The following is a 23,405-nucleotide window of genomic DNA, read 5'->3' on the forward strand; positions in this document are numbered from 1 at the left end:
CTTCGGTATGTTGTAACCGAACGCTCACATAAAAGCCTTTTATTTCATTTTTTTCTAAACACCTTGTCAAAATGTCAGCCAGCTACGAAGCGCTGGTAGAAACGCCTGCAAAATCTGACAGGGACGCTGATTAAGCGTGATATCTTAAATAGCCCGTATTCAAAACAATGCAAATGTTTGCAAACTGCGAGCTCGGAAACCGGATTACTACAATGCAATCGCCTGGGCGTTCGTTAAATTGCCTTTGTTTTGCTATCCGCGTGTGAATTTTGACACAGGCAAAATCGGCAACGGGCCTGTTGTCGCAGAGAGTCATTAAAGCAGAGACTTCCTTGGTTTCCTCTTACACTGGACCACGGAGGGCTTGTTTGGACAAGGTGGTGTCACAGGCTAGCTACCCAAGACCAGATTTTTCCCCCCAAGGGAGAACGAGATCAAGCAGAACAAAGTTTGAGGGAGTGAAAAGTGGGGTCTAAATAAATAGCTCTAAGCAGGCCAAGGCAGAAGCGAAACGATTTGATCGTTTCGGGGGGGGGGGGGGGTCCTGAGCCATGTTCTGGCCCCCTGTGGGTTTCTGGAGACGTGCCGGTCGAAACGCGAAGCCTTAAAACAAGCATGAGCAAAACTCAACGTCTGGGGTCCAGGATCCTTGCCAGAGAGTTCGCATTTTCCGCTAACTGGCTAAGATTTCAAAACACATCTCCCCCACAAACTCTCTCAATTCTTCCCCGGAATATAGAGGTATATATATTTTTACCCGAAGAAAAAACAAACAGATTGAGATGGTGAGTAATAAGGAGCATTGATTTTCAAATAACTTTCCCTGGGGTACGCGGCATTATAATGCATTACGGCAGTTAATATCGGCTTGTTTATTTCTTATCGCGGATTTGCGTCCCCGGAGACGGAGATCGTTGACGGAGGTGCGGCGTTTCGGAAGAGACAGATTTGTGCGGTAGGTAGAGGGTGGCCGGGGCCCAACATCTGGACAGATTTATCTGGCGTTGATCGGGCCGGAACGCTGGTCTTCCAACAGACCGGAGAACTGGCAAGCGGGAAGCCAGAAACATGGAGAGGCTATTAGTACGGGGGGGGGGGGAGATGGAAAAGCCTCCTTGGGCTACACAGAAAAACTCACAGATTCAAGGGGGCCACCGTGCTGGTCTGAAGCAGCCGGACAAAGTTTGAGCCCAGGGGCACCCTGAAGGCCAACCAAGTTTTCTTCAAGGGGTAAGTTGTTGTGTGCAAGCACACTTCTGCAGATCCAGTTCTTGGGTTTCAGAGCAGCTGCCTCCTAAAGAGAACATTTTGTAGCAAAGGAAATATGCACACACACAGAAGGTTATCCCTTGAATGAAACTTTGTGGGTCTTAAAGGTGTCACTGGACAGATGGATAGATATGCGCCTAGTGAGCTTGGTGCAGCGGCTAAGAGCGGCAGCTTCCACTCTGGAGAGCTGGGCTTGGTTCCCCACTCCCTCTCCACAGGCAGCCAGTTCTCTCAGAGCTCTCTCAGCCCCAACTGCCTCACAGGGTGTCTGCGGTGGGGAGAGGGAGGGAAAGTCGTTGTAAGCCGCTTTGAGACTCTTCCGGGTGGTAAAAAGAGGGGTACATGGAATTGCCTCTTCTTTTTCTTCCTGCTGCGCCCATTCTGTTCCTGCACCCCCCCCCCCCCAATGCTGGGTCAGAATTCGAAAGGCGCGCACAAACTCAACGCAGTCGGGAACCTTTGCTTACAGCTCTTTGCACTCCCCTGAAACAGCTGCACTTCTGGCTCCGAACCGCCACCGCTAAATTAACAGGGCTGGCTCCCGCTCGAGTTTTTAAAGGAGGGGAGTTTAAAAATATAGAGAGAGATAATAAATACCACATTTCTACTCTGGGGCGCCTTATCGACAGAAGCCAAATAGCTTTCCATAAAACAATTACAGGAGTCCGAACCGAAAGCCAAGAAGCTGTTCCAGTTTTGGGGTGGGGGTGGGGAACTCACGCAGGGCAAAGCCTGCTTCGGCATCCCCAAAAGATGGACTATTTTGAACTCCCCACCCCCACCCCGCTGCTGAGACTCTCTGCAGGGGAGCAGGCAAGAAGAGACCTTTTGCAAAGACCTTTTCTGAACAGAAGAGAGCCCTTCACTCATTCACACACAAAGTTTGAAGGAACAAAACTGCCCTTGCTGCAGAGTCAGACTTTGGAGGGTCAGCCCACTCAGGGCCCTGCGTTCCTTTGGCAGAGATTTTGGCCCAGGATTGTCAGTAGCAAGAAAGGCACGCTCGACGTCTGGACTCCCCAACTCAAGAAGGCGCCAAGCAAATCCAAACCTCCCACCACCCAGAACTCTTGGGTTTTCACAACAGGAGGAGAGGGAGAATTGCTTTTCACACCCCGCTTTTCACTACCCGGAAGTTAGTGCCTTCTAGGGGGGATTTTTAAAAAGAAACCGCAGGCGTTCGATTCGTCCCGCGTATATTCTGCCAACCCACTCAAGAATGTGTGTTTTTCAGCGTGCGTAGAAGCACTTGCTTATTTATTTATTTATTTATTATAAATAAAGGCTCAGGGCGGTTCACGTCAAACAGAACAGAAACAATACAAATAATGACTGTATTATAGTTTTTAAACGCACCCCCAGGAAATATACACTATCAACAAACCCTGATCAATTGATGTTACCTCGTGGATTGCTTGGTTCGACGTTGACCAAGGAAGCATAATGTGGATCCTTTCCCCTGGCAACTCCGTTTGCACATTATGTTTCCATCGGTATCAGAATCCGGAACAGGATTTCAAATGTTTCCAGATGTGTCTCTCCTCGATTGGCAAGTCATGTGTCAGTCAAGTTACCCTGGGAAAGTTACTGTGGTCTGTTTTACATACGAGATACTGGAGCTGTTAATCCGGCCCTTTGTTTTTAATTATTTTATGGTGTATGCCGTATATTATTAAACACATTTCTTTTGATATAATGTTTTATTTTATTTACTCCAGCTAGATCCTTGTAACATTCTCAGTATACTTTGGGTTTTGCTGGAATACACAAGTTCTGTTGTGTGTGGGACTCAAGAACATAAGAAGAATATCCTCGAGGGGGCCCCAACCAAATGCCTGGTGGAAGAGATACGTAGTTAGCTAGACTAGCTGCTATTTATAAGAAAAGTTGGTTCTTAGATGCCGCTTTTCTATACCAGAAGGAGTCTCAAAGTGGCTTCCAATTGCCTTCCCTTTCCTCTCCCCACAACAGACACCCTGTGAGGTGGGTGAGGCCAAAAGAGCCCTGATATTCCTGCTCAGTCACAACAGCTTTATGAGTGTTGTTGCAAGCCCAAGGTCACCCGGCCGGCTGCATGTGGGGGAGTGGGGAATCAAACCCTGCTTGCCGATTAGAAGTCCGCACTCCTAACCACGACGCCAAGCTGGCTCTCTCAAGTCAGTTTAATTTTAAAAATTCAGCTTTTACCCTCTGAAACAGTCGTCTATGGCAAAACGAAGCCAGTGAGGGGAGCCCATTTCATTGCTGAACAATTCTGCTGGGGGGATTTTTTTTCCTGATCTCTAGCTGGTACCGTTCTGCATGTAGTTTATTAAGCCCATTCCTGCAGGTTCTATCCTCTCCTGCTAACAGGGACCTTTCCCTGCCCTCCTCTAAGTGACAATGTTCCAGATACTTCAAGAGAGCCATCCTGTCCCCTCTCCACTTCCCCAGGATGAACCTTCCCAAGTCCTTCTGCCTTTCCTCACAGGGCTTGTCTCCCAGGTCCTGGATCAACCTCATCACTCTCCTCTGCACCCTCTCAGTTTTGTCCACGTCCTTTCTGAAGTGAGGCCTTGATGTGGTGGAGACATCCTGCCAGGTGCGCTGGATGGAGGCTCTCTGCCCCAAGTAGCTAAACCCTTATTGTAGCCTCCATGCTCCAAGTTTCCCTCCAAAGCCTCCTCTGGGAGATCTGCATTCCTCTTACGGAACAATGGCCCTATTTTGATATTACAAAAGGAATCGGAGAGCCCCTGTATTAAACCTTCCAAATTATGCGGCTCTCCCCCTCTCACTGATTAGCCGAGCGTGGCAGGATTAGACTAAAATGCCTTTTCTAATTATGAAAAAAGAAAACCTCTTTCAAAACGCTCTAACAAAAGGAGCAGCATCCTTTCTCCTCTGAAGCATTTAAAAATAATTTCTCTGAGAAGACAAAAGGAAAACACTTAAAGGAGAAAAATGAGCCACGTTCCTAAGTAGCCAGATTGGGGGCGGGGGAGACCAGTCCTACATACTTGGAGGATTTCTGGTGACGTCTGTTTTGGCAGATGATGCAAAGTTGTGGAAGCCAATGGTCAGAGGGGCAGCGTTGGAACACCACAAATTCCAGCTTCCATTTAATATATGCAAGAACCCTCTCAAGTTACTAGTCCTCATGAGTAGGGATGAGCACAAACTGAACCATGAAGCACCATACACCGTGAATATTGCACTGCTCCTGATACACAAACTGAGTTTTGTGATAAATCTATCACCACAAGCTTCCATGAACTTTTAAAGCAGTTTGTGGCCGTTCACCTTTGTCCTTTCATAGACAGAGAAGAAAGCAGATTTAAAGGATGGCGAAAGCCACAAAAACAGGTTTCAACTGAGTTTTTGGGACCACGAATCACGATTCAGCTTGGTTCGAGAACAAACCTCCTGGGTTAATTAGGTGCGTGGTTCAGCCATGAACCAACACAAAAGGAATTTTTCTTCTTTGTGCCCACTGAATGTCACAAAATTCTAGAAATAGTCCAATGAAGCAGCCACCTCTACTAACTTTTTATGGCGTCGGTGGGTTCCAATTCTCATTTTTTTCCAAGAGCAGTTTCCAAAGATTTGAAGCACTGGCTCAGATTTTGAGATGATTCACAATGGCAGTAGAATCAGGTACAAAGGGGGTAATCCATCTTTGCCCACCATGCACACCAAACAATGGCAAACTGTTCAGGGGGAGGAAATGCCAAATTTTCCAAAGAGGACATTATGCAAAGTGGTTTATTTTACCTAGCATATTTTGAACTGTTTTTCTGACTGAGCAGTGATATCAGGGCTCCCTCAGCCTCACCCACCCCACAGGGTGTCTGTTGTGGGGAGAGGAAAGGGAAGGTGACCGGAAGCCGCTTTGAGACTCCTTCGGGTAGAGAAAAGCGGCATATAAGAACCAACTCTTCTTCTTCTTCTTTTTCTGAACGTTCCCATATCATGGCAAGTGACAACAGCAACAACTCATCTTGAGCCTGAGTGAGAATCAATCAATCAATCAATCAATCAATCTATCTATCTATCTACCTACCTACCTACCTACTTATATAACATAAATAAAATTAAAAAAAAAACAATTATTCTGCCTCTGGATTCTCAGGTTTCAACTACTACTATGAGGACTAGAAACTTGGGGATTTTTTTTCGAAAAAGAAAACCAATAATTCTAAGACGCCAAATCCCCCAGTATATACCACAGGCCTGTGCCTTCTGCGTCTCAGGGGGAATGGTGAAGGTAAACAAACATTTTCACTACATTCCTGCAACATCACAACATCGACACTGTCCCTGGCCACCTGAGCTACCCATCTTCCTGCTCCAGCCGTGCATTATCCCAACCGAGCCCAAATTTGCGAAATTGCCAGCGTTGTTGGCGAAGCGAAAGCTCTAATAATCCTCTTTTCAAGGAAGGGTTTTGCCCAAAGCCTTTGCCGTCCGCGTGGAATGAAGTCCTCTCTTCTCCCTTCTTGAGAAGCGAGTCTTTTGTTTACTGCTTTGAAAAGGAACGATCAAAGCAATTTTCCTACCACGCCCTGTTCCAACAGCCTTTTAAAAAGGGGTCGCCAGCTCCGATGCCGCCAGACGAAATGGACTGGGTGCGGGAAAGCCACGCAAAGAGCTTGTTTAAAAGGCACTTGTGTGCGATCCACCTGTCAGAAGCCTACCTGGGCAAGGCAAACAACAGCACGGAGAAAGGCACTCTAGCCGGAGCTGTTATTCTACGGCAATTGTGAAACGAGACGCACCATTTTGCTACACGATTTTGGTGGGATGCTGTTTGCAAAGCGAAGCGAACCAGACAGCACGTTGTGCCTCGTCTTTTAAGCGTCCCAACCCAAACCCAGCAATGCTTCTCCAAGCTGAAAGACGTACGGATCCTGCAGCACCCCCAAAGACTGACAACTTCATTAGGGCACAATGGATTCACGAGCTTACTTTGACAGGTAGGTGAAATGTTACATGCAGGTGGCAAGCGCGCAGGTACGAGGGAAAGAAAACCAGCGTTACAAAGGGAAGGTTCTTGGGATCACAGTCGAGCTAGCTGTGTGCTGCAGCAGCAAAGAAGGCAAATACGATCGCAGGTGGCATATAACCACGGCACCCTGGCGCAAAAAAATCTGTTCTTACAGGAGATTCCTCACCAGGAATGCCGTGTTCAGTCCCACGTGCCGCATTTTAATAAAGGGGTAGAAAAACAAGAATCGGTTCACGGGAAGGAAAGCAAAGACGCCTGGAGAGTCTGCATGGTTAAGAGTGTTGGTTAAGAGCATCAGCATGGAGCAGCGGTTGAGAGAGGTGCAAGTTCAGATCCCCACGAGTGTCCTGGGAGCAGCTGAACGCGCAAAGCACTTACGACCAACGTCACCCGCTGAGACGCAGGGGCTCGGTGGGGAAAGGGTGGCACAATTCGGCGAACGACTTCAGTAACGGTGGTGGGGAAATGCAGCAGCCACTGAATACCTGCCTGGCTGCCCCTTGGATTGCAAATATCTGCACATGGTCAAGAGGCACGCCTTCAGTTGCTGACGTGAAAGCTCTCTTTACCCCCCAATTCCGCCTGCTCGATTTAGGTTTCCGGCCCTCATTGTTGTGACTTTGTTGCCTTTTGTGCTTCAAGAACTCAACCTCCAGGCGGCCCCTGGAGACCTGCCGCTGTTCTACAATTGATCTCCAATGACCCAGATCAGGCTGATTTGGGGGGTGGACTCGATGGCATTGTACCCCACTCTTCTCTGTTCTCTACAGGCTGCATCCCTAAATCTCCAGGACTGGAGATGGCAACTGTGCCCCCCACCTCCAGTTGTCCCCCACCCTGGAGGGATTCACAGCTTCTGCATTCAAGAGAGAACCGAGATGTGAGGCCTTCGCTGGGCCAAAGGAAAAGTCGAATCCTCAAGCCCTACACCACAGCGGCTCTTATCAAGAGAAGAGATGGAGGGATGGAGGCAAGGTCGATGGCGGCTAAAGGGAACCTCCATGTTCAGAGGCAGTCAACCTCTGGATTCCAGAGCCAGAAGGCAACATCAGGAAAAGGCCTCAGCCTCTCTGCCCTGTTGTTGGCCCTCCAGAGGAACCGGCTGGCCACTGGATGAGACAGGAGGCTGGACTGGACGGACCACTCATCAGATACAGCAGTCTGAGCCAACAGTGAGGGTCCATCTAGTGCAGACCCCTCCCCTAAATAATCCCTCTGGAAGGCCAGCTGCAGGGAGTTTGAAAGCATGCTCTTGGAATGGAAAACCGTTCTGGGTGGTTGGGAGGGTAAAATAGCAAAGAGAATGACGTAAACCGCCTTGAGTCCCCGGGCCAGGAGAAAGGCTGGGTATAAATGAATTTAATAAAAACAGAACAAATTTCAGTGTGAATGCACTCCCGAGCAAGCAGCCTGGAGAAACCAAGGGACAAATCAGCTTCAACGCAAATCCTTCCTTCACGGTGGGTCACGGGTCAGACGGCCAGCTAGGCCTCTGTCCACGGCCCCCCTTGCCAGTATGAGCACGAAAGGGGGGAAGGGAGGGGGGGAGAACCCGCACGACCCACCGCGACCGGTAAACAAGGTCACCCATCTGACTTCCAGGCCTTTCGTATGGGCACAATCAATTCCCCCCGTTCACAAAGCAGAAAGAAGATATCAGGCCAGGTACGCTCTGCTGCGGGCAAGAAGCAGGTAGCACAACAAGCCCTGCAGAGCCCCCAGCATCACAGAACCGGCTGGATAAACACCTGCAGAGGTGCAACTGGGAAGGTGAGAGGCGGGCAAGAGTCTCTGCACGCCTTGGAGGCAGCCCAGCCCGGACAGCATGGGTAGCCACAGCTGCAGAGGGAGAAATCCTGGCCCAGCCAGTTCTCCCCGGCACCCTTCCATGCTGGCCCCCTTTTTGCAAGCAGTGGTGCCAGCGGAGAAACTGCACACGGACCACCATCTCGGTTTTCTCTGGCTGACCTCGTCCAACCACCTCCGCCTACCCAGTCTGTTCACCGCATATCCCATTGTTGGGCGTTCTGTTCAAACCACTGCGGAGTTTCCGAATCAGGGAGCGGAGGAAACCTGGATTTTAGAATTCTACACACACCTGTCCGACGGAAGATTTATTTATTCGGGGGGGGGGGGGGATGTCTTCCAGAGGACAGACTTAAAATCTTCCAGAGGACAGGCACAAAAGACCAGTCATGGGAAAGATGGGTAATAGGGGGGGATTCCTGGAGCCCCCCTCCCCAATTTCATGGCACCCTCCTGACCATCCGATCTGGGCCACTGGTAACATCTGGACGGAAAGCTCCACGGCAGCCGAAACAGAACGATTCGTCTTGCACAACCTCAGAGTGAACACGTGCAGGGTGGCAACAGGGATCCTCTCAAGGGCTCAGGGCCGGGCAGCATCACAACCCACAGTCAAGGGAAACTGCGTTTGTTGGCGCAGCGACTGTGCTTCCAAGAAGGCCTCCCTCTACCCCCCTAAGGCTGACCCAGAGAATCGGCGGAGAGGGGCAGGCGACCCGCCCGGCGGGCGCTCACAGGGCACCAACCCGCTTGGCAAACTCTTCGCAAGAAGCTGCAGGGGAGGGGAGGGGAGGGGAGGCGGGCGCCCAGGCAGGTGCTTCCGGGACCGGCCCCGGCGAAGAGACCTGTGAGACCCTGCGGCGTGTGCGGAGACTTACCGAGAAGCCGGCCCAGAAGGGGCAGGAGTGGCGCACGCGGGCCGAGGTGGTGAGCGCCAGGGCGGCGAAGGAGACGGCCACGATGAGGCAGCCGAGGGCCATCTGGGCGCCGCCCAGGGCCAGCATGAGCCGGGCGCGGGTGCGCACCTCCCGCAGGCGGCCCAGGCTCAGCGAGCGCCGCCCGCACCCCGCCGGCAGCAGCAGCAGCGCCGCGCCCCCCACCGGCCCCGGCCCCGGCCCGGCCCGCCGCCTCGCCCGCCCGCGCCGCGGGGCTCCAGCACCAGCAGCAGCGGCAGCAGGAGGAGGGGGCGGCCCCGGGGGCGGTGGGGGCGGCGGCGGTGGGGCGGCCCCGGCCGAGCGCGCCCTCCGAGCGCAGCCGCCGGCCATCTCCCCCGGGCGCCCAAGCCTAGGGCGCCCCCGGGCCGCGCCGCCGCCCGCTCGCCATGGCCGAGCCCGGGAAGCGCCGGCCGAGCCCCGCGGGGCGCTGCAGCTGCAGCAGGAGGCGGCCGAGGAGGAGGAGGAGGAGGCGCTGCGGCGGCGGCGGAGGAAGGCGCGTGGGCTGGGCTCGGCTCGGCTGGGCTGGCGGCTGCGAAGCGCCGGGATGGAGCGGAGGGAGGGGAGGGGGAGAGAGGCAGGCGGCGGACCCCCCGCCCCCGCCCAGCCTGCGCGCCAAGGGCCGGCCCTGCATTGGCCCCGCCCCCCTTCGCCAGCCCCCCCCCCCTCGACTGGCCGCTGGGCACACGCCGCTTGCGCCCCCGGGGCTAAGGGCAGGCGGGAGGGCGGCCAGCCTCCAGGCGGGACCTGGAGATCTCCCGGAATTGCCCATGGACTCCGGACTGCAGAGATCAGCCCCCCCCCTTGATGAACCGGCTGCCTTGGAGGGCGGGGTGGATCCTGATGGGCTCCTTCCCGCCCCAAAGCTCCAGAACTGTCCTGCGCTCCTTGCAGGATGGGCAGATCCCATAACCAGGGGCAGGGGGTGGGGGGTAGGGAAACTCCTGGAGGTTTGGGGGGTGGGGTGGAGCCTGGGGCTATAAGGCCTCTGAGGCCCCCTCCAAAGCAGCCCTTTCCCCCAAGGCAACTGATCTCTGTTGGCTGGGGAGGACATCCCCAGGTCCCACCTGGAAGTTGGCATCCCTACTGGGCCATGGAGGGACCTCAGTGGGGTGAAGCCCCAGGGCTTGCTTCCAGTGCACCCGTTTTCTGTCCCTTGGAGATCTCCAGGCCCCTCCTGGAGGCTGGCAACACCTTAGGGAGAGAAGAGGCCGAAATTTGCAAGGATTAAAGCGGAGGGGCCTTTACAGTTTCTCTTTCCCCCAAAATAAGCACAACAGCAACAACAACGAAACGCACCGCTGACTGAGAGTCAAAGCCGTTGTATTAAGAAAGTGACAAACAATGAAAGAGCAAGGCACAAAGGGCAAACTTTCTCCCAAAGCGAATTAGGAAGAGAGAAAAAAACACACAGGGCTGCAATTTCACACCGGCAAGCAAGAGGCAGGCTCTAAGGGCAGGGCAGACAGAATCTACTTCCTTCCCTTGTATTCCTTTATTTCTAAATAAATACAACATTTCTTCATTCCGCCTTCCCCCTCAGTGAGGGACCCCAGGCAGCTCCCGTCCTTGTCCTCTCCTCTGTTTTAGTCCCACAACAACCCAGAAGAAAACTATGTGGAGTCGCCGGACTCCCACCTGTGTCCAACACCCCTGTGAGGTAGGCTGGGCTAAGTACCTGGGACTAGCTCAAGGTCAACCAAGCCAGCTTCCATGGTAGAGGGGCAATTCGAACCTGGGTCTTCCGGATCCTCCCGGGTCTGGGGAGGGGGGGGTTGTTGCCAGTCACTAGCCCACTTTTAAAAATCATTTGACGGGCACCAAATTGGGGGGCCCTGACTGTCAGGGAGGGGTGGGCTCCTCAAGAGCACGCCAGGAATTTCCAGCTCCTTCCCACCTCCTCCTTCCATCCTAGACATGGGCCCTTCGATGAGACCACAGCAGTCAACAAGAACACAGAATAATCAGAAGCAGCAGGAGAACATCACACCCGTGGCCAGATTAAAACCAGTTTCCCGGAAGAAAGAGCTGTTGGCCCAAATGTTTCCTCTGGCAGGCCAAAGTGAGAGCATCGCTTCCAAAAGACCCTCACGGGCAAAGGCCTCTGACGTTGACCTCAGTATCTAAGCAGCCCAACTAGGAATGTGTCTGAAGACCACGAGGTTGCCAAGTCTACCTGTCTTCCCCACAAGGACTGGATGCCCCTTTCCCCACGCCGGGGACCCTGGAATAGCTGTCCTTGTGGTGGGCTGACCAAGGTCGGGTTAGGACTCTCACGCACGCCGCAAAACGCACCAAAGACAGCTGCATCGAAACTACGAGTGGTTCAGGCGTCAACGTAAGCAATAGGAGTTGGCACGTGCAAAGTAACAAATTCTAGCTTCCTGCGTGTGGATGTGTACACAAAGATAACAAACTGCAGTATCTTCAAATCAACATCGGTAGCAAAGAGGCAACAGGGTTTGGGAAGAGGTGAGCCATCAGCGGAGTATTTTGTCCCAGAGCCCATCCCCAAGGAAGCCAATTTCTCCAGGGGAACGAACCTTGGTCAACTGGAGATTATTAGAACGGTGAGGGATCTCCTGGCACCACCTGGATTTTGGCAGAGCCCCCCCCCTTGCCACCCCAGTGCAGGTTTCTGGCCTCCCTCAGCAACATAAACGTTTATGGACAGACACTCTGCTCAGATTTAAGCATGCAGGTGTTTAAGATTTCACTGGACAAGGACGCTGACCTCCCCGGTCCAAAAGCACAAGGGATTCCATTCCCTGCCTGACAGGATTTTTAAAACTTGTTTGTTGCATTCAGAGTACAGCGTGAAGGAGAGGGTGCGATGGGGGAGGCAACTCTCAGCAAATAAAAGTGTGTGTGGGGGGGGGGGGGAGGAGGTGGCCATAAATCATTTGAAGGTCCTGCCCCCTGCCCTGCGGGAAGCAGAAGGGCAAAGCCGAAAGAAGCGGGGGAGCCCAGGAGAGAAATCACCACGCAGGCGGCTTATTTTACGACTCCGGCTCTCCAAGAGGCACTCCCCAGATCCGAGTAACGCTAACCCAATTAAAGGGCAGCCAAACAAGCGGCAGCAAGGGCCATAAAGGAGCCGGGATAATAAAGGACAGGGGGTGCAAAAGGTACGGCGTGCAACGGCAGAGCTGATTGGTCCCATGCTCTGCAGCAGAACAGCCGTGTCACTCTTGGAAAGGGAGGCCGGGAACAGGCTGGCCCTTAATGTGACACTGGGAAGCTGCAGTGGATTTATGGCAACCCCATGTGTGTGGGAGAGAGAATGGAGGAGAGATCTGTGGCTCAGGGGCAGAGCCTCTGCTTGGCAGGCAGGAGGTCCCCGGTTCAATCCCCGGCATCTCCAGTTAAAGGACCAGGCAGGAGGGGATGGGAAAGGCCTTGATCTGGGACCCTGGCTCAGGGGCAGAGCCTCTGCTTGGCAGGCAGAAGGTCCTCAGTTCAATCCCCGGCATCTCCCCTTAAAGGACCTGGCAGGAGGGGATGGGGAAGGCCTTGATCTGGGACCCTGGCTCAGGGGCAGAGCCTCTGCTTGGCAGGCAGGAGGTCCCAGGTTCAATCCCCGGCATCTCCAGTTAAAGGACCAGGCAGGAGGGGATGGGGAAGGCCTTGATCTGGGACCCTGGCTCAGGGGCAGAGCCTCTGCTTGGCAGGCAGGAGGTCCCCGGTTCAATCCCCGGCATCTCCAGTCAAAGGACCAGGCAGGAGGGGATGGGAAAGGCCTTGATCTGGGACCCTGGCTTAGGGCAGAGCCTCTGCTTGGCAGGCAGAAGGTCCTCAGTTCAATCCCCGGCATCTCCCCTTAAAAGGACCTGGCAGGAGGGGAACTCTGACTCTGGAGAGCAGCTACCGGTCTGAGTAAACAATACATGATGGACCAGTGGCCTGTCAGTGTAAGGTTTCATGTGTCCCTAAAGGACCACCAAAATATGGGTCTCTATAAGGTAAGAAGGGAAATGATTCATGTCCATTGCCTGAAGAAAACAGTTTCCCAAGTATTTAAAGATCTGCCCCGCACTATTTGCTCCTAAGAGCTCTGATCGGAGGAGGGAAGCGTCTCCTCGCATCTTCCTGGCAGGGGACACGCTTTCCCACCAGAATGAAGTTTTCTTCCTGCGGTTCAATAACAACTTATCGTTGGCCAGCTGAGCCGATGCCGGGCGAAGCGGAACATCTTCCAGCGTCGGAGGAGGCAATCGTATGATTAGATTCGCAGACAATAAAACCTCCCAGCAGAGACGAGGCAGTGAATTATCCTGGGACGTGACAGGCAAGCTGGAAGACTCCAAACCCTTTCTGGCCATATTTGAAAAACAAAATTAGTTCCGTTCTCTGAGGCACGGAGTTGAAGGCCAAAGTCAGAAGACTGAATTAGGGTTTCCAGCTGTGGTTTGGGAAATACCTGGAGATTTCGGGGTTGGAGTCAGCAGGGTATAATGCCTTAGAGGCCCCTGCTTCTCCTTTCAGTTCTGTTTCTCGCTCCATGAGGTCTAGAAACAATAAATAGGATACGTTGGGTCCTAGAAGGTCAAAGCTCACCCTTGAAAGTACACCTCTAACGCCTGACCTTGGAGAAGGGAGCGGGGCAGAACCAGAAACGCAGAGAGGAAAAGTGCGGGATGAGAGAGGGCCAGGCAGTACGGGAGACTGAGGCCCTGAAGAACAGCTGCCCGCTCAATGGACCACAGGTCTGATTCAGCAGAAGGTGGCTTCACGTGTGTTCAGGTGAGCTCTACGGACCAGCCGTCTGACACTGCAAGACCACTCTGCTCTTGAGTTCCTTCTTCTTCCCCTTGCTCCACTTTCTTTATTCACATGAGAATTCGCAAAACTCTCTCCACGGCAGAGCAGGACTCCAGACGAGGCAGAGAACCCGCCGCAAAGCCCAGATGCCTCCAAGGGACAGTCTCCAGGGCTCCGGGTCAATGGAATTTCATCCTGTAACTTAATCAAGTCGGAGAAGAAGGAAAAGGACCTTGCTGGCAGCTTCAAACAGGCCAGGGTAATTTACGGTCTGACCAGGCACTGGGTTTTTGCCACTTTGCTTCCCGGAGGATAAAAGGTCTCTTTGACTTATTGCTCTATTGAAACGAGATCTTTCGGGGGGTGGGGATCGCCCAGGCCCGGCCTCCCTGCAGGAACCATTAGCCTGAACCAGCGCCCTGCTATCAGATCCTTAACAATGAGGGATGAAAGGCTAAAAGCCCCGGTCCCAGGGTACCAAAGAGGGGGCGATAACTATCCAAAGGCATTTTCTATTCATGAGCCGGCCAATGTGAAGCTGGCCAGGGGCGCTGCAGTACAGCAGCCAGTGCCAATGCAAAGCATTCACCAGCCAAGAGGGTAGAGAGAGGAAGTCCCAGATAGGACAAGCAGCTGCCAGAGAACATCAATATGGGCCTCATACGTAAGACACACTGCGAGCCAGCGTGGCATCGTGGCGGAGAGCAAGTGGCCTCTAAGCGGGGGACTCGTGTTTTGATTCCTCGCTTCTCCTCCACATGCAGCCAGCTGGGCGACCTTGGGCCAGGCACAGTTATGTTAGAGCTGTTCTCTCAGAGCAGTTCTCTCAGAGCTCTCTCGACCCCACCTACCTCACAAGGTGTCTGTTGTGGGGGAGAGGAAGTGAGAGCCAGCATGGTGTAGTGGTTAAGAGCTGCAGATTCTAATCTGTTCCTTTCAAAGTCTAATGGTGGTTTACCAAAAAGTCGGCTTCCTTGTCACCAGACAACACATCCCAACCCCATGATGCTTTCGGCCACCAAAAAAAAAAAAAAAAAAGAAAGCTGTTTTTGCCAAGTTGGAAAATTGGTCAGTGTGTCTTGCTCAAAGCATCCCGGGTAAATCCAAGGCAACATTTCCAAAAGAAGAACCGCCATCGTTCCCCATTAAGCAAGATGGATTACCCAAATAACTCCATTGATAACTTTGAATATGCCCTTCCAGTAACACAACCACGTTTCCCATGAGATCATTCTTGGGCGGGATCCCAGACTGACGCAGCCGGCATAGGGGGCGTATCGTCCGCTTAGCACAGGGGTAGTCAAACTGCGGCCCTCCAGATGTCCATGGACTACAATTCCCAGGAGCCCCTGCCAGCAAATGCTGGCAGGGGCTCCTGGGAATTGCAGTCCATGGACATCTGGAGGGCCGCAGTTTGACTACCCCTGGCTTAGCACCATCAGAGAACGGCAAGCTTCAGGTTCAACTCGTCTTAAGGGCAGCCTTAATCACGGCTATCGTGAGAAAACTTATCGACGCCCCGATCCGGACAAAATAAGGATTCCAATCCGCTCGGCTGCAATTTTGCCGTTGACCTTCGCAAAGTCAAACGCCTCATCCCTACCCTGCTCGGCTAATTTACTGCCTCAGATAATAGGCGGGCGAAGCGTTCTGCTCGGAGGGTCTTTCGCAGTGTCTCTGCATCCTCACAAATGAAGCAATACCCTCGTTCTTCGCAAGCCATTGAGCTTGGGGGGGGGAGAGGTGAGAGAGGGGGGAAATGATCATTATAAAGTAGGGGAGAGGGATAAGAGGGAGGGGAGGAGGGGAGGGGGAAGCCCTTCCTGGCCCGTATCTATGCTGCATCCCATAACTGCTTATCTTCTTATATGGATTAATGTGCGTGTGGGGGGAAGGCTACGTCACGCCTGTAAACCAGGATGGCTTTTCAGGGCTTTCCCACACAGAGAGAGCCTGCAAAATCGAGCGGTGAAACGTGACAAGACCCTGGAAGAACCACGGATGGGATTTCCGGGGGCCTTTCTTTTAAATGGCTCTATATTAGCCGCACCTTGACCTGGATAATCCAGGCTAGCACCACTGCCTTGGATACTCGTCTGTATAGGGCCATGGATGGAATTCCTCTTTCCTCCATGGCTGTGCAGACAGACTGCCCTTGGCCCCAGAGTGTGTCCAAAGCTCCCGTTCAAACATTCTCCTTTATCTGATCAGGTAAATCACAACACCTCCCAGAGACAGAGGAAGAGGGAGGGGGAAGATGGGATCTTTATCTGGCTACAGCAGAGTGGTGGATAATTTCCCTGTGAGGCAGCAGGGACAAAAGATCAGTGCGCTGCCGTGCATCTTTGTGACAGAGATCGTAGATGTCCTCTGCAGGGACAGGGTGCCCTTCTTGACTCCTGGCCCTTGCAGGATGCAGTCCAGATGGTCTGACGGAGCTTGGCGTGGTGGGGACTTGGGACGCATGTCTCGCAGCTCCAGGTGAGCGTGTCCAAGGCTTGGGGAGAGGACAGAAAAGGGTCTTGGCCTTGATAGGCCCCAGATGCACAGAAACCTTGCCGTCCCCTGGAATGCGGAGTTTGTGAAGGAGTTTTTGAAGACTTCAGAATGCTCATCCCTGCTGTTTTGAGCTTGCCCAAACCTTCGTGTCTCTCCCTTCTGGGGAGGAGCTGTAATTCCAGAGGATCACCAAGTCCACCTGGAGGCCGGAACTCCCTACCAGCAAGGTGCAATGCCACAGAGTCCCCCCCCCCCTCCAAAGCATCCATTTTCTCCAGGGGAACTGGTCTCTGAGCTCTGGAGATCAGCTGCAATTCCAGGGGATCCCCAGGCCCCACCTGGAGGCTGGCATCCATAGATGTAGGTCATGAAACTCTGACTTGCTAGATGGCTGACAAAGAAATCTCACCTGTCTGGATTTGTTAAGTTGGAGGGCAGGGGGCTTTAAGTCTTCGTGGGACCAAATTCTCCAGCGTAGATCCGTAAAAGAGGCCATAAAACAAACGGATCCAGGGGTCCCCTTGGTCGGTTTTAATTAAGCAGATTGGGTTCTACCCAATCGAGGGATCTGATATACGCGCATCACCAACTTCAGACCTCCAGTAATTTAATGGGAAATCTGGGGGGGAGCCAAGAACATTCAGTCCGAAAGCAGCTGTGCTGCAAAAATGCAGATGCTGCTAATAGCTGGCGAGCAATTACATTAATCCTCGGGTCCAAAAATATCTCCAGAGTGTTTATCAAGACGAAACCTTGGCACCCCTCGGTGGGTTTCGAGTCAGAACGGACACCCCGGAGGGACATCGGCCGCCAGCAGTGTTGGGGACAGAGCTCAGTTCCAGAAGAATCCCCTTTCCGATCCACAGGTATACAATTCAGACCAAGACCAAATTCAGGAAGAACGCTCAGAATTTCTCTGCGTCATTGAGCCTCAATGATTGAGGTCAGGGCTGCCCCAATGTGGACCTATTTCCTGGTGCCTGCCAAGTATTTTTAGAAAGTCAGTGGGGCATTTATCCAACAAGGCTTCTTATTGGCTGTGCAGATTTTTAAAAAAATGTTGCTTCAGCAGTAGCAGCCACCAGGGCACATGGGTCTCCATGATGTAAGTCAGCTGCAGCAGCCATTTTGTTGCTGGCTCCGCCCCCAGCAGCAGCCATTTTGTGCTGCGTTAGACTTCCAAAGTCGCACTGAGGATCCAAATCATTGGGGACTGCTGGTCTAGGTCCACCTTCTCTCTTCTCTTACAAGGAAAAGGAGGATGAAGAGGAGAAGAAGACGATAAATCATTTAGGGCCTTGTATTTTAAAACTTTTCTTGGGGCAGGGGGAGCGACACACTACTTGCATTTTTATTAAATGTCTTTCCGCTCTCTTTTACAGCTTCCCCTGAAAGGTTGCTGCACTGCAGAGGAATAAGAAATAAGAAATCCATCTCTCTTGCAATGCTAGCCTTGAGAATACAGCCGCTTTCCTTCGTTTCCCAATGCTGTTAAATCCAAGCCCTCCGCAGGCTGGGGGGGGGGGAACAAAAATAAACTCCCTGCTGGTAAATAAAAGGAGATGCCCAGGGGAGGCAGCTTTTCACTCCAGAACTCCGCTAATTCTCTGGCCAGTGCTTGTGAAACACACAATTAATTGCAGAAGAAAGATGCATGTATTCATCGAGGGCAGAAGTAACCTCATCTGCTGGCGGTTTGGTTGCATTACCCAGCAAGAATACTCTTGGCACCAATCCTGTCTGTGCTTCCAAATCTAGAATTCTCCAGCACCAAATCTAGAATTCTTCTTCTTGATCAGGTTTGGGGGTTTACCGTTTCCACTGCAGAGAAAGAGATGAGGCCCTTAGAGCAACATGAGACGCGGGCTCTGGTGATGACGGGTGATGCCAGCAGCCGCCTGAACTTCTGGGAAAGCTCTCGCAAAGCCCCAGGGTTTGCCTAGGATCCTGGTTGGGAATCCCTGGTCTGTGGGGTATACAGATGATACGAGGCCCCTGGACTCTGACTCACAACTCCAAGGCACCCCAGATATTAAAAGTCTTGTTAAAGCTGGATTCAGCTCTCCGTTCTCAACTGTTACAAAGGATGAGCACAGAAAGAAATCTTCCACATGTCTTCCAGGGGAGCAGGCCTCAGAGGGGACGGGAGAGTCACCAGGGCTTTCTGGAACGCCAACGCTCCTGAGAGGCTGTCTCAGAGACAAGCATCTCGGCTGGTGTGTGGGGTTTCTTGCCCTTTCTGCCCCGTGTTATGAAAAAGACGATATTTATCGCCAAGGTGAAAGAAAATCCACTCTCTGAAATAAACTCTCCTGCAAGCCAACGGGGGATTTCGAGCGGCAAGGGCGTTGACCTAGATAAACGATGCTTTTACAGCGGCGCGTTCCCGTTCTCAACTTTGCTGCAATTAAGAGCTACACAAAGCTCTTGTATCAGCGGCACCTAGAGCCTGGCAGAGGGTGACCTTGTATCCCGGCAGGGGATCTGATCTAATGAGAGCCCTGGGCACAGCCGAGATCTGTTTGGAGAGGGGACCCAGAGAGAGCCCGAGGCGCTTGGCTTCCCGTAGAGACGGTGAGCGAGCAAGCGGGCAAAAGGAGGAACCCGCAGTGACTTCAGAAATGGACCTGTGGCACTCCTGCACATGTTCCGTGCCTTGTAATGAGGATGGAACTGTGGTTTCCCAGTGGATGGCAGATCTGACATCAAGTCAAGTAACAGTCAAGAATAGGCTTTTGCAAAGGAGAACAAGCCAGGTTCCATCGTGAGAGCAGAAGACCACGGGGGAGAAAATGGGGGCTCAGATGGTCCTCTAGGGAGCTGCATAAACCAGGAAGGGTCGACAGTTTCGGGTACAGCCAGGAGTGGGTGGGATTTGGGGCAGAGAGGGACTTCTCTGTGCAGCCATTTTCTCCAGGGGAACTGATCTCTTTAGACTGGTGATGAGCTATAATTCCAAGGGTCCCAGGTCCCACCTGGAGGTTGGCATCCCTACCTCTGCCATCTGAAGCTAGATGGGTGGTGATCCAAGAAAGGGCCTTATTGGTTGTGGCACCGAAAGGTTGCTTTTTCCAACTGCTACAGAGAGAGTGGTTAATAATGCAATCCATAAAAAAAAAATACGGTGAGCAGGTGTCCAGTTCAGAAGAATTCTTGCATTTTGGAGGTTCTGGGTTTTTAGAGGCCATGTCTTAAAACCGGAAAAAATCGCTTTCCCCTTCAAAAGCAGTCATCACGCCGAAATGTATGCAGATTTAATCAATTAAAACCCATCCGTTTAAATCAAACGAGGTTTGTCCAATCAGGTGATAGCCTCTAAAAATAAAGCACCAGCATCTCAATTGTCTGGAGAGAGCCCAGAGAGTGTTTTGAGATGCAAATGCCCTTCTGCTACCGACACTGGGTTGAACCAGATTGCCTCCGTGCGAGAGAATAACCACGATGCCGATCAGTCAGTATTCAAAATGGAAGCCGATACCAGCAGGGGGCCACTTCAGCCTTCACGGATGTTCATTAACAGACTTGAAAGTTGCAGGGGGACAGAAGATAAAAGGTGCCCATGGAGAGATTACGGTCGGAATTCGCACACAGATCTCACATGATGTGCCTGGGGCTCATTACGGACGAGGGGCGGCCAGCCCATGGTAGAAAAGTACACGCATTGATGTTTATTGATTTATACCCTGCTTTCCCCTCTGTTGGAATTCAAAGCGACAGAGTACTGTTCCCCCTGCTGCCGTTTTCTCACAACAACATCCTTGTAAGGGAGGCCAGGTTGTGTTAGTGACACGCCTGAGTTCACCCGACGAAGTGGGCATCGTTGTGGTAGGACCGAAGATATGCTGCAGCTGCAATTTTTGACCGGTTCAGCCTCCTGCGGCACCTGTTTTGTGTCAGCCATTTTGTGGCTACAATCACCTTGCCCTTCCTCTCCCCACAACAGACACCCTGTGAGAGAGGTGGGGCTGAGAGAGCTCTAGGAGAACTGCTCTGTGAGAACAGCTCTAAGAGAACTGTGACTGGCCCAAGGTCACCGCTCTTAACCACCACGCCAAGCTGACCACCCTGACTGCCTAATATCTGGAAAGAAGAATCTATTTCTCCAAAGACTATTTTCAACAGCAGCTAAAGGGACCCGTGCCGGTGGAAATATCTGAGCCTGCAAAGAGAGACCAAGCGAAGCCAGTCCGGGCTCCCTTCATCACCTTTCCCACCAAAAGAGACCGCGCAACTCCCACTTTTGATTCCGAGTTATGAAATTAATATTATTGCTCCGTGGATGGCTGTCCCTGCAGGGGATGTGAAAACAAATAATATCACGAAGGGGAAAAAGACAATGTATATCCTACACTTTGGTAGGAATGCAAGGAACATCTGTGGTTTTTGACTCCCAAAGCCCAAATGAAACCAAAAAAACCCCACAATGTCGCAATGCCGGTAAGCAGTTTGGACTTAGGAACATGCTTCTTGGCAGATCTAAGACAAAGAGAGAGAGAAAAAAAACCAAGCCATGACTTTCTATCCAATTGGGAGAGTCTTACAGGCGGGCTGGATGCATGAATAGGGAAAGATTCCCCAATTTAATTTATGTACCTACTTCAATTATACCATGCCTGGTTCCCTAAAAGAGATCCAAATTGGCAGCTGCAGGAGAGAAAATTTAAATACACTGCCCAGATTTCTTCAGGGATCCCCAGTCTCTTTGAGCCTGTGGGCACCTTTGGAATTCATGGTGGGCACAACCGCAAAATGGCTGCCGCAGGAGGCGGAGCCAGCCACAAAATGGCTGCCCCATCATCACTTCAGTCACACAGTGAAGATCCTTGTGCTGAGGGGGCAGCTGCCGCCAAAGCAACGTGAAAAAAAAATCTGCTCAATCAATACCCAATCAGAAGGCTCTCCAATAGGTCAAAAGACCTACCTGGCCTCGTCCACACCTGACAAACACTTGGCAGGTACCAGAAAAAGCATCAGCGAGGACTTCTGCTTCAGATGAAGGATGGGATTACAGGTGATAAAGGACGGAACGTGCTGCTAGCCTCTCTCAAAGGATCGTGGCCAAGTGCCCTGTCTGTCAACCCCCAATATTCGAGGACACCAACAGTATGTCCCTTTCCTCCCTCTGCCGCCTCAATCCAGATTCCTGCAACCCTCTACTGCCTCGCTGGTTTGTGCTTTTGACACGGCTTGCATCTTATTTCTTTAAAATTGCATGAAGATGTCGGAGCCAGATAACTTCCTTTCTCCAGCAAAACAGACCAGAAACCAGTTAATGCCCTTTTTCTGTTGGGTAGTAAATTGGGAGAACGGAGGGGGCAGGGGGTGGCCCGTTCCCGAGAGAAAACCAACTCAAGTGTGAACAGAGGAGATTAAGACCACCACCCGCCCCCTTGGCAGGAAGCGCAAACCGTCCCCTTGACCTTGAATCTGCACAGAGGAGAGCAGCTGGATCGCCCCCCCCCCTCCAGTCAGAATGCGTCATCCGTTCGTGTTCAACAGAATTGCAAATCCATCATGGAATCGTCTCTCTCTGCAGACAGGCAGAGGTTTGGGAAAGGAAGCTGTAGAATTCCCCGCACAGCCCTGCTTGGAGAAGCTGGATCGTGTGTCCGGGAACTTCCCTCAAACCTCTCCTCGAAATCCCGGCTTGGTTGTCGACGCTTTAGCCTGGGAAGCCACTGAATCTGTCAGTGACCACATGAAGACGCATGAAATGGCTCTGTACTGAATCAGGCCCTTGGTCCATCAAGTCTTGTTCTGTCTATGCAGGCTTGTGGTGGCTCTCCAGGATCTCAGGCAGGGTCTCCCCCAACACCCACCCGTTCAGAGGGGCTAAGGAACATCTCTCTGCCTCTCTTTTTAAGAGAGCACCCATCATTCCCGGGCACAGCTGCAGCTCCCTCACCAGCAATTTCACAGGAGCTGAAATGAGCCAGAAACTTTCCAAGGGAGGATGTGACAGATGGTAATGTAAGGGACATTAGACAGCTCGAAAACAAAAAGTTGGGAGGGGGGGGGGAGAAGGAGAGAACGGTGTTTCTTCAAGCTAGAAATAGGCACGCCTCACCTTTCGCATAAATCAATCACTGGTAATGTGTCAAAAAAAAGTTTTTCTGGGGGAAATTGTGGAGTCTCGGATTTGGAGTGTTAAGTTGCAGGGAAAAGATGCTATGGGGAGCTACATGTGGCTACACACTGCCCCCTTGTGGCTCTTTGGTGCTAGGAATGTTAAAAACCCAAAATCTATGCCTCGAAGTTTGTCCCAAAGCATTAGTCAGATTTCCACCATCTTCTATATAAAGTTTGAGTCAAGATATTGTATCTCAGGAAGTACACAAAAAGTGGGGTATAAAAACCAACTCCTCTTCTTCAGGTTATTATACACTGCTTTTCTCTACCCGAAGGAGTCTCAAAGTGGCTTCCAATCTCCTTCCCTTCCTCTCCCCACAACAGACACCCTGTGAGGGAGGCGAGGCTGAGAGAGCCCTGATATCCCTGCTCAGCCAGAACAGCTTTATCAGTGCTGTGACAGCTGGTTGCATGTGGAGGAGGAGCGGGGAATCAAACCCGGCTCGCCAGATTAGAAGTCCGCACTCCTAACCACGACACCAAGCTGGCTCTCAGCACTAAGGGGCATCTTCACAGGGACGTTGTTCTAACCTGAAGACATGGCCTGCACTACAGTTGAATGGACTTGTATTTTCTCCTCCACGGGAGACTTTTGGGATTGCACAAACCTTGGTTGGTAGATCAGCCTGGGCTCTAGACTGGGGCATCCATAAGACTGGGGCATCCAGGTCAAGCCAATAAGACTGGGGCATCCAGGTCAAGCCAATAAGACTGGGGCATCCAGGTCAAGCCAATATGATACGTATCAACCGAGTTTTTAAAATAGAATGACATCTCTCACCTGATTTTATAGAGCTGCCAATTACATGCTCGTGACAGGTCGTCGTGAATGTTCAAAGGCAGGCAAGAGGGCGTGTCAAAAAGGTAAAAGGGTCCTTCACTGTAGAGATGCGCCATCAGCTGGAAGAAAGCACAACAGCAGACAGACTGATCGCCCTTTCTCTTTGCTAAACTTGGCTGGTTTCATTTGCTGGGGAAATGAATAATGCATCAATCTATTATTTCAATTCATGTTGACAAAA

The 23,405-nt window shown here is 52.0% G+C and overlaps 1 protein-coding gene across 5 annotated transcripts in view; it reads right to left on the bottom strand.

Moving 5' to 3' along the window:
• Positions 1 to 23,405, bottom strand: part of ENTREP2 (endosomal transmembrane epsin interactor 2) — a 104,107-nt gene that overhangs the window by 76,852 nt on the left and 3,850 nt on the right. For 4 of the 5 annotated variants that reach the window (XR_013227508.1, XM_077318349.1, XM_077318348.1 and 1 more), the window contains exon 1: positions 8,941 to 9,166. Coding sequence is in view for 3 of the 5 variants with exons in the window: in XM_077318349.1 (XP_077174464.1) it covers positions 8,941 to 9,066 (126 nt within the window). In the remaining 2 variants the exon portion in view is untranslated. Of the gene's footprint in view, positions 1 to 8,940; positions 9,167 to 23,164; positions 23,284 to 23,405 lie in introns of those variants that run through there. The other variant, XM_077318351.1, reaches the window with a different exon arrangement.

This window comes from Paroedura picta, chromosome 18 (assembly GCF_049243985.1).
Source record: "Paroedura picta isolate Pp20150507F chromosome 18, Ppicta_v3.0, whole genome shotgun sequence".
Lineage (NCBI taxonomy): Eukaryota > Metazoa > Chordata > Lepidosauria > Squamata > Gekkonidae > Paroedura > Paroedura picta.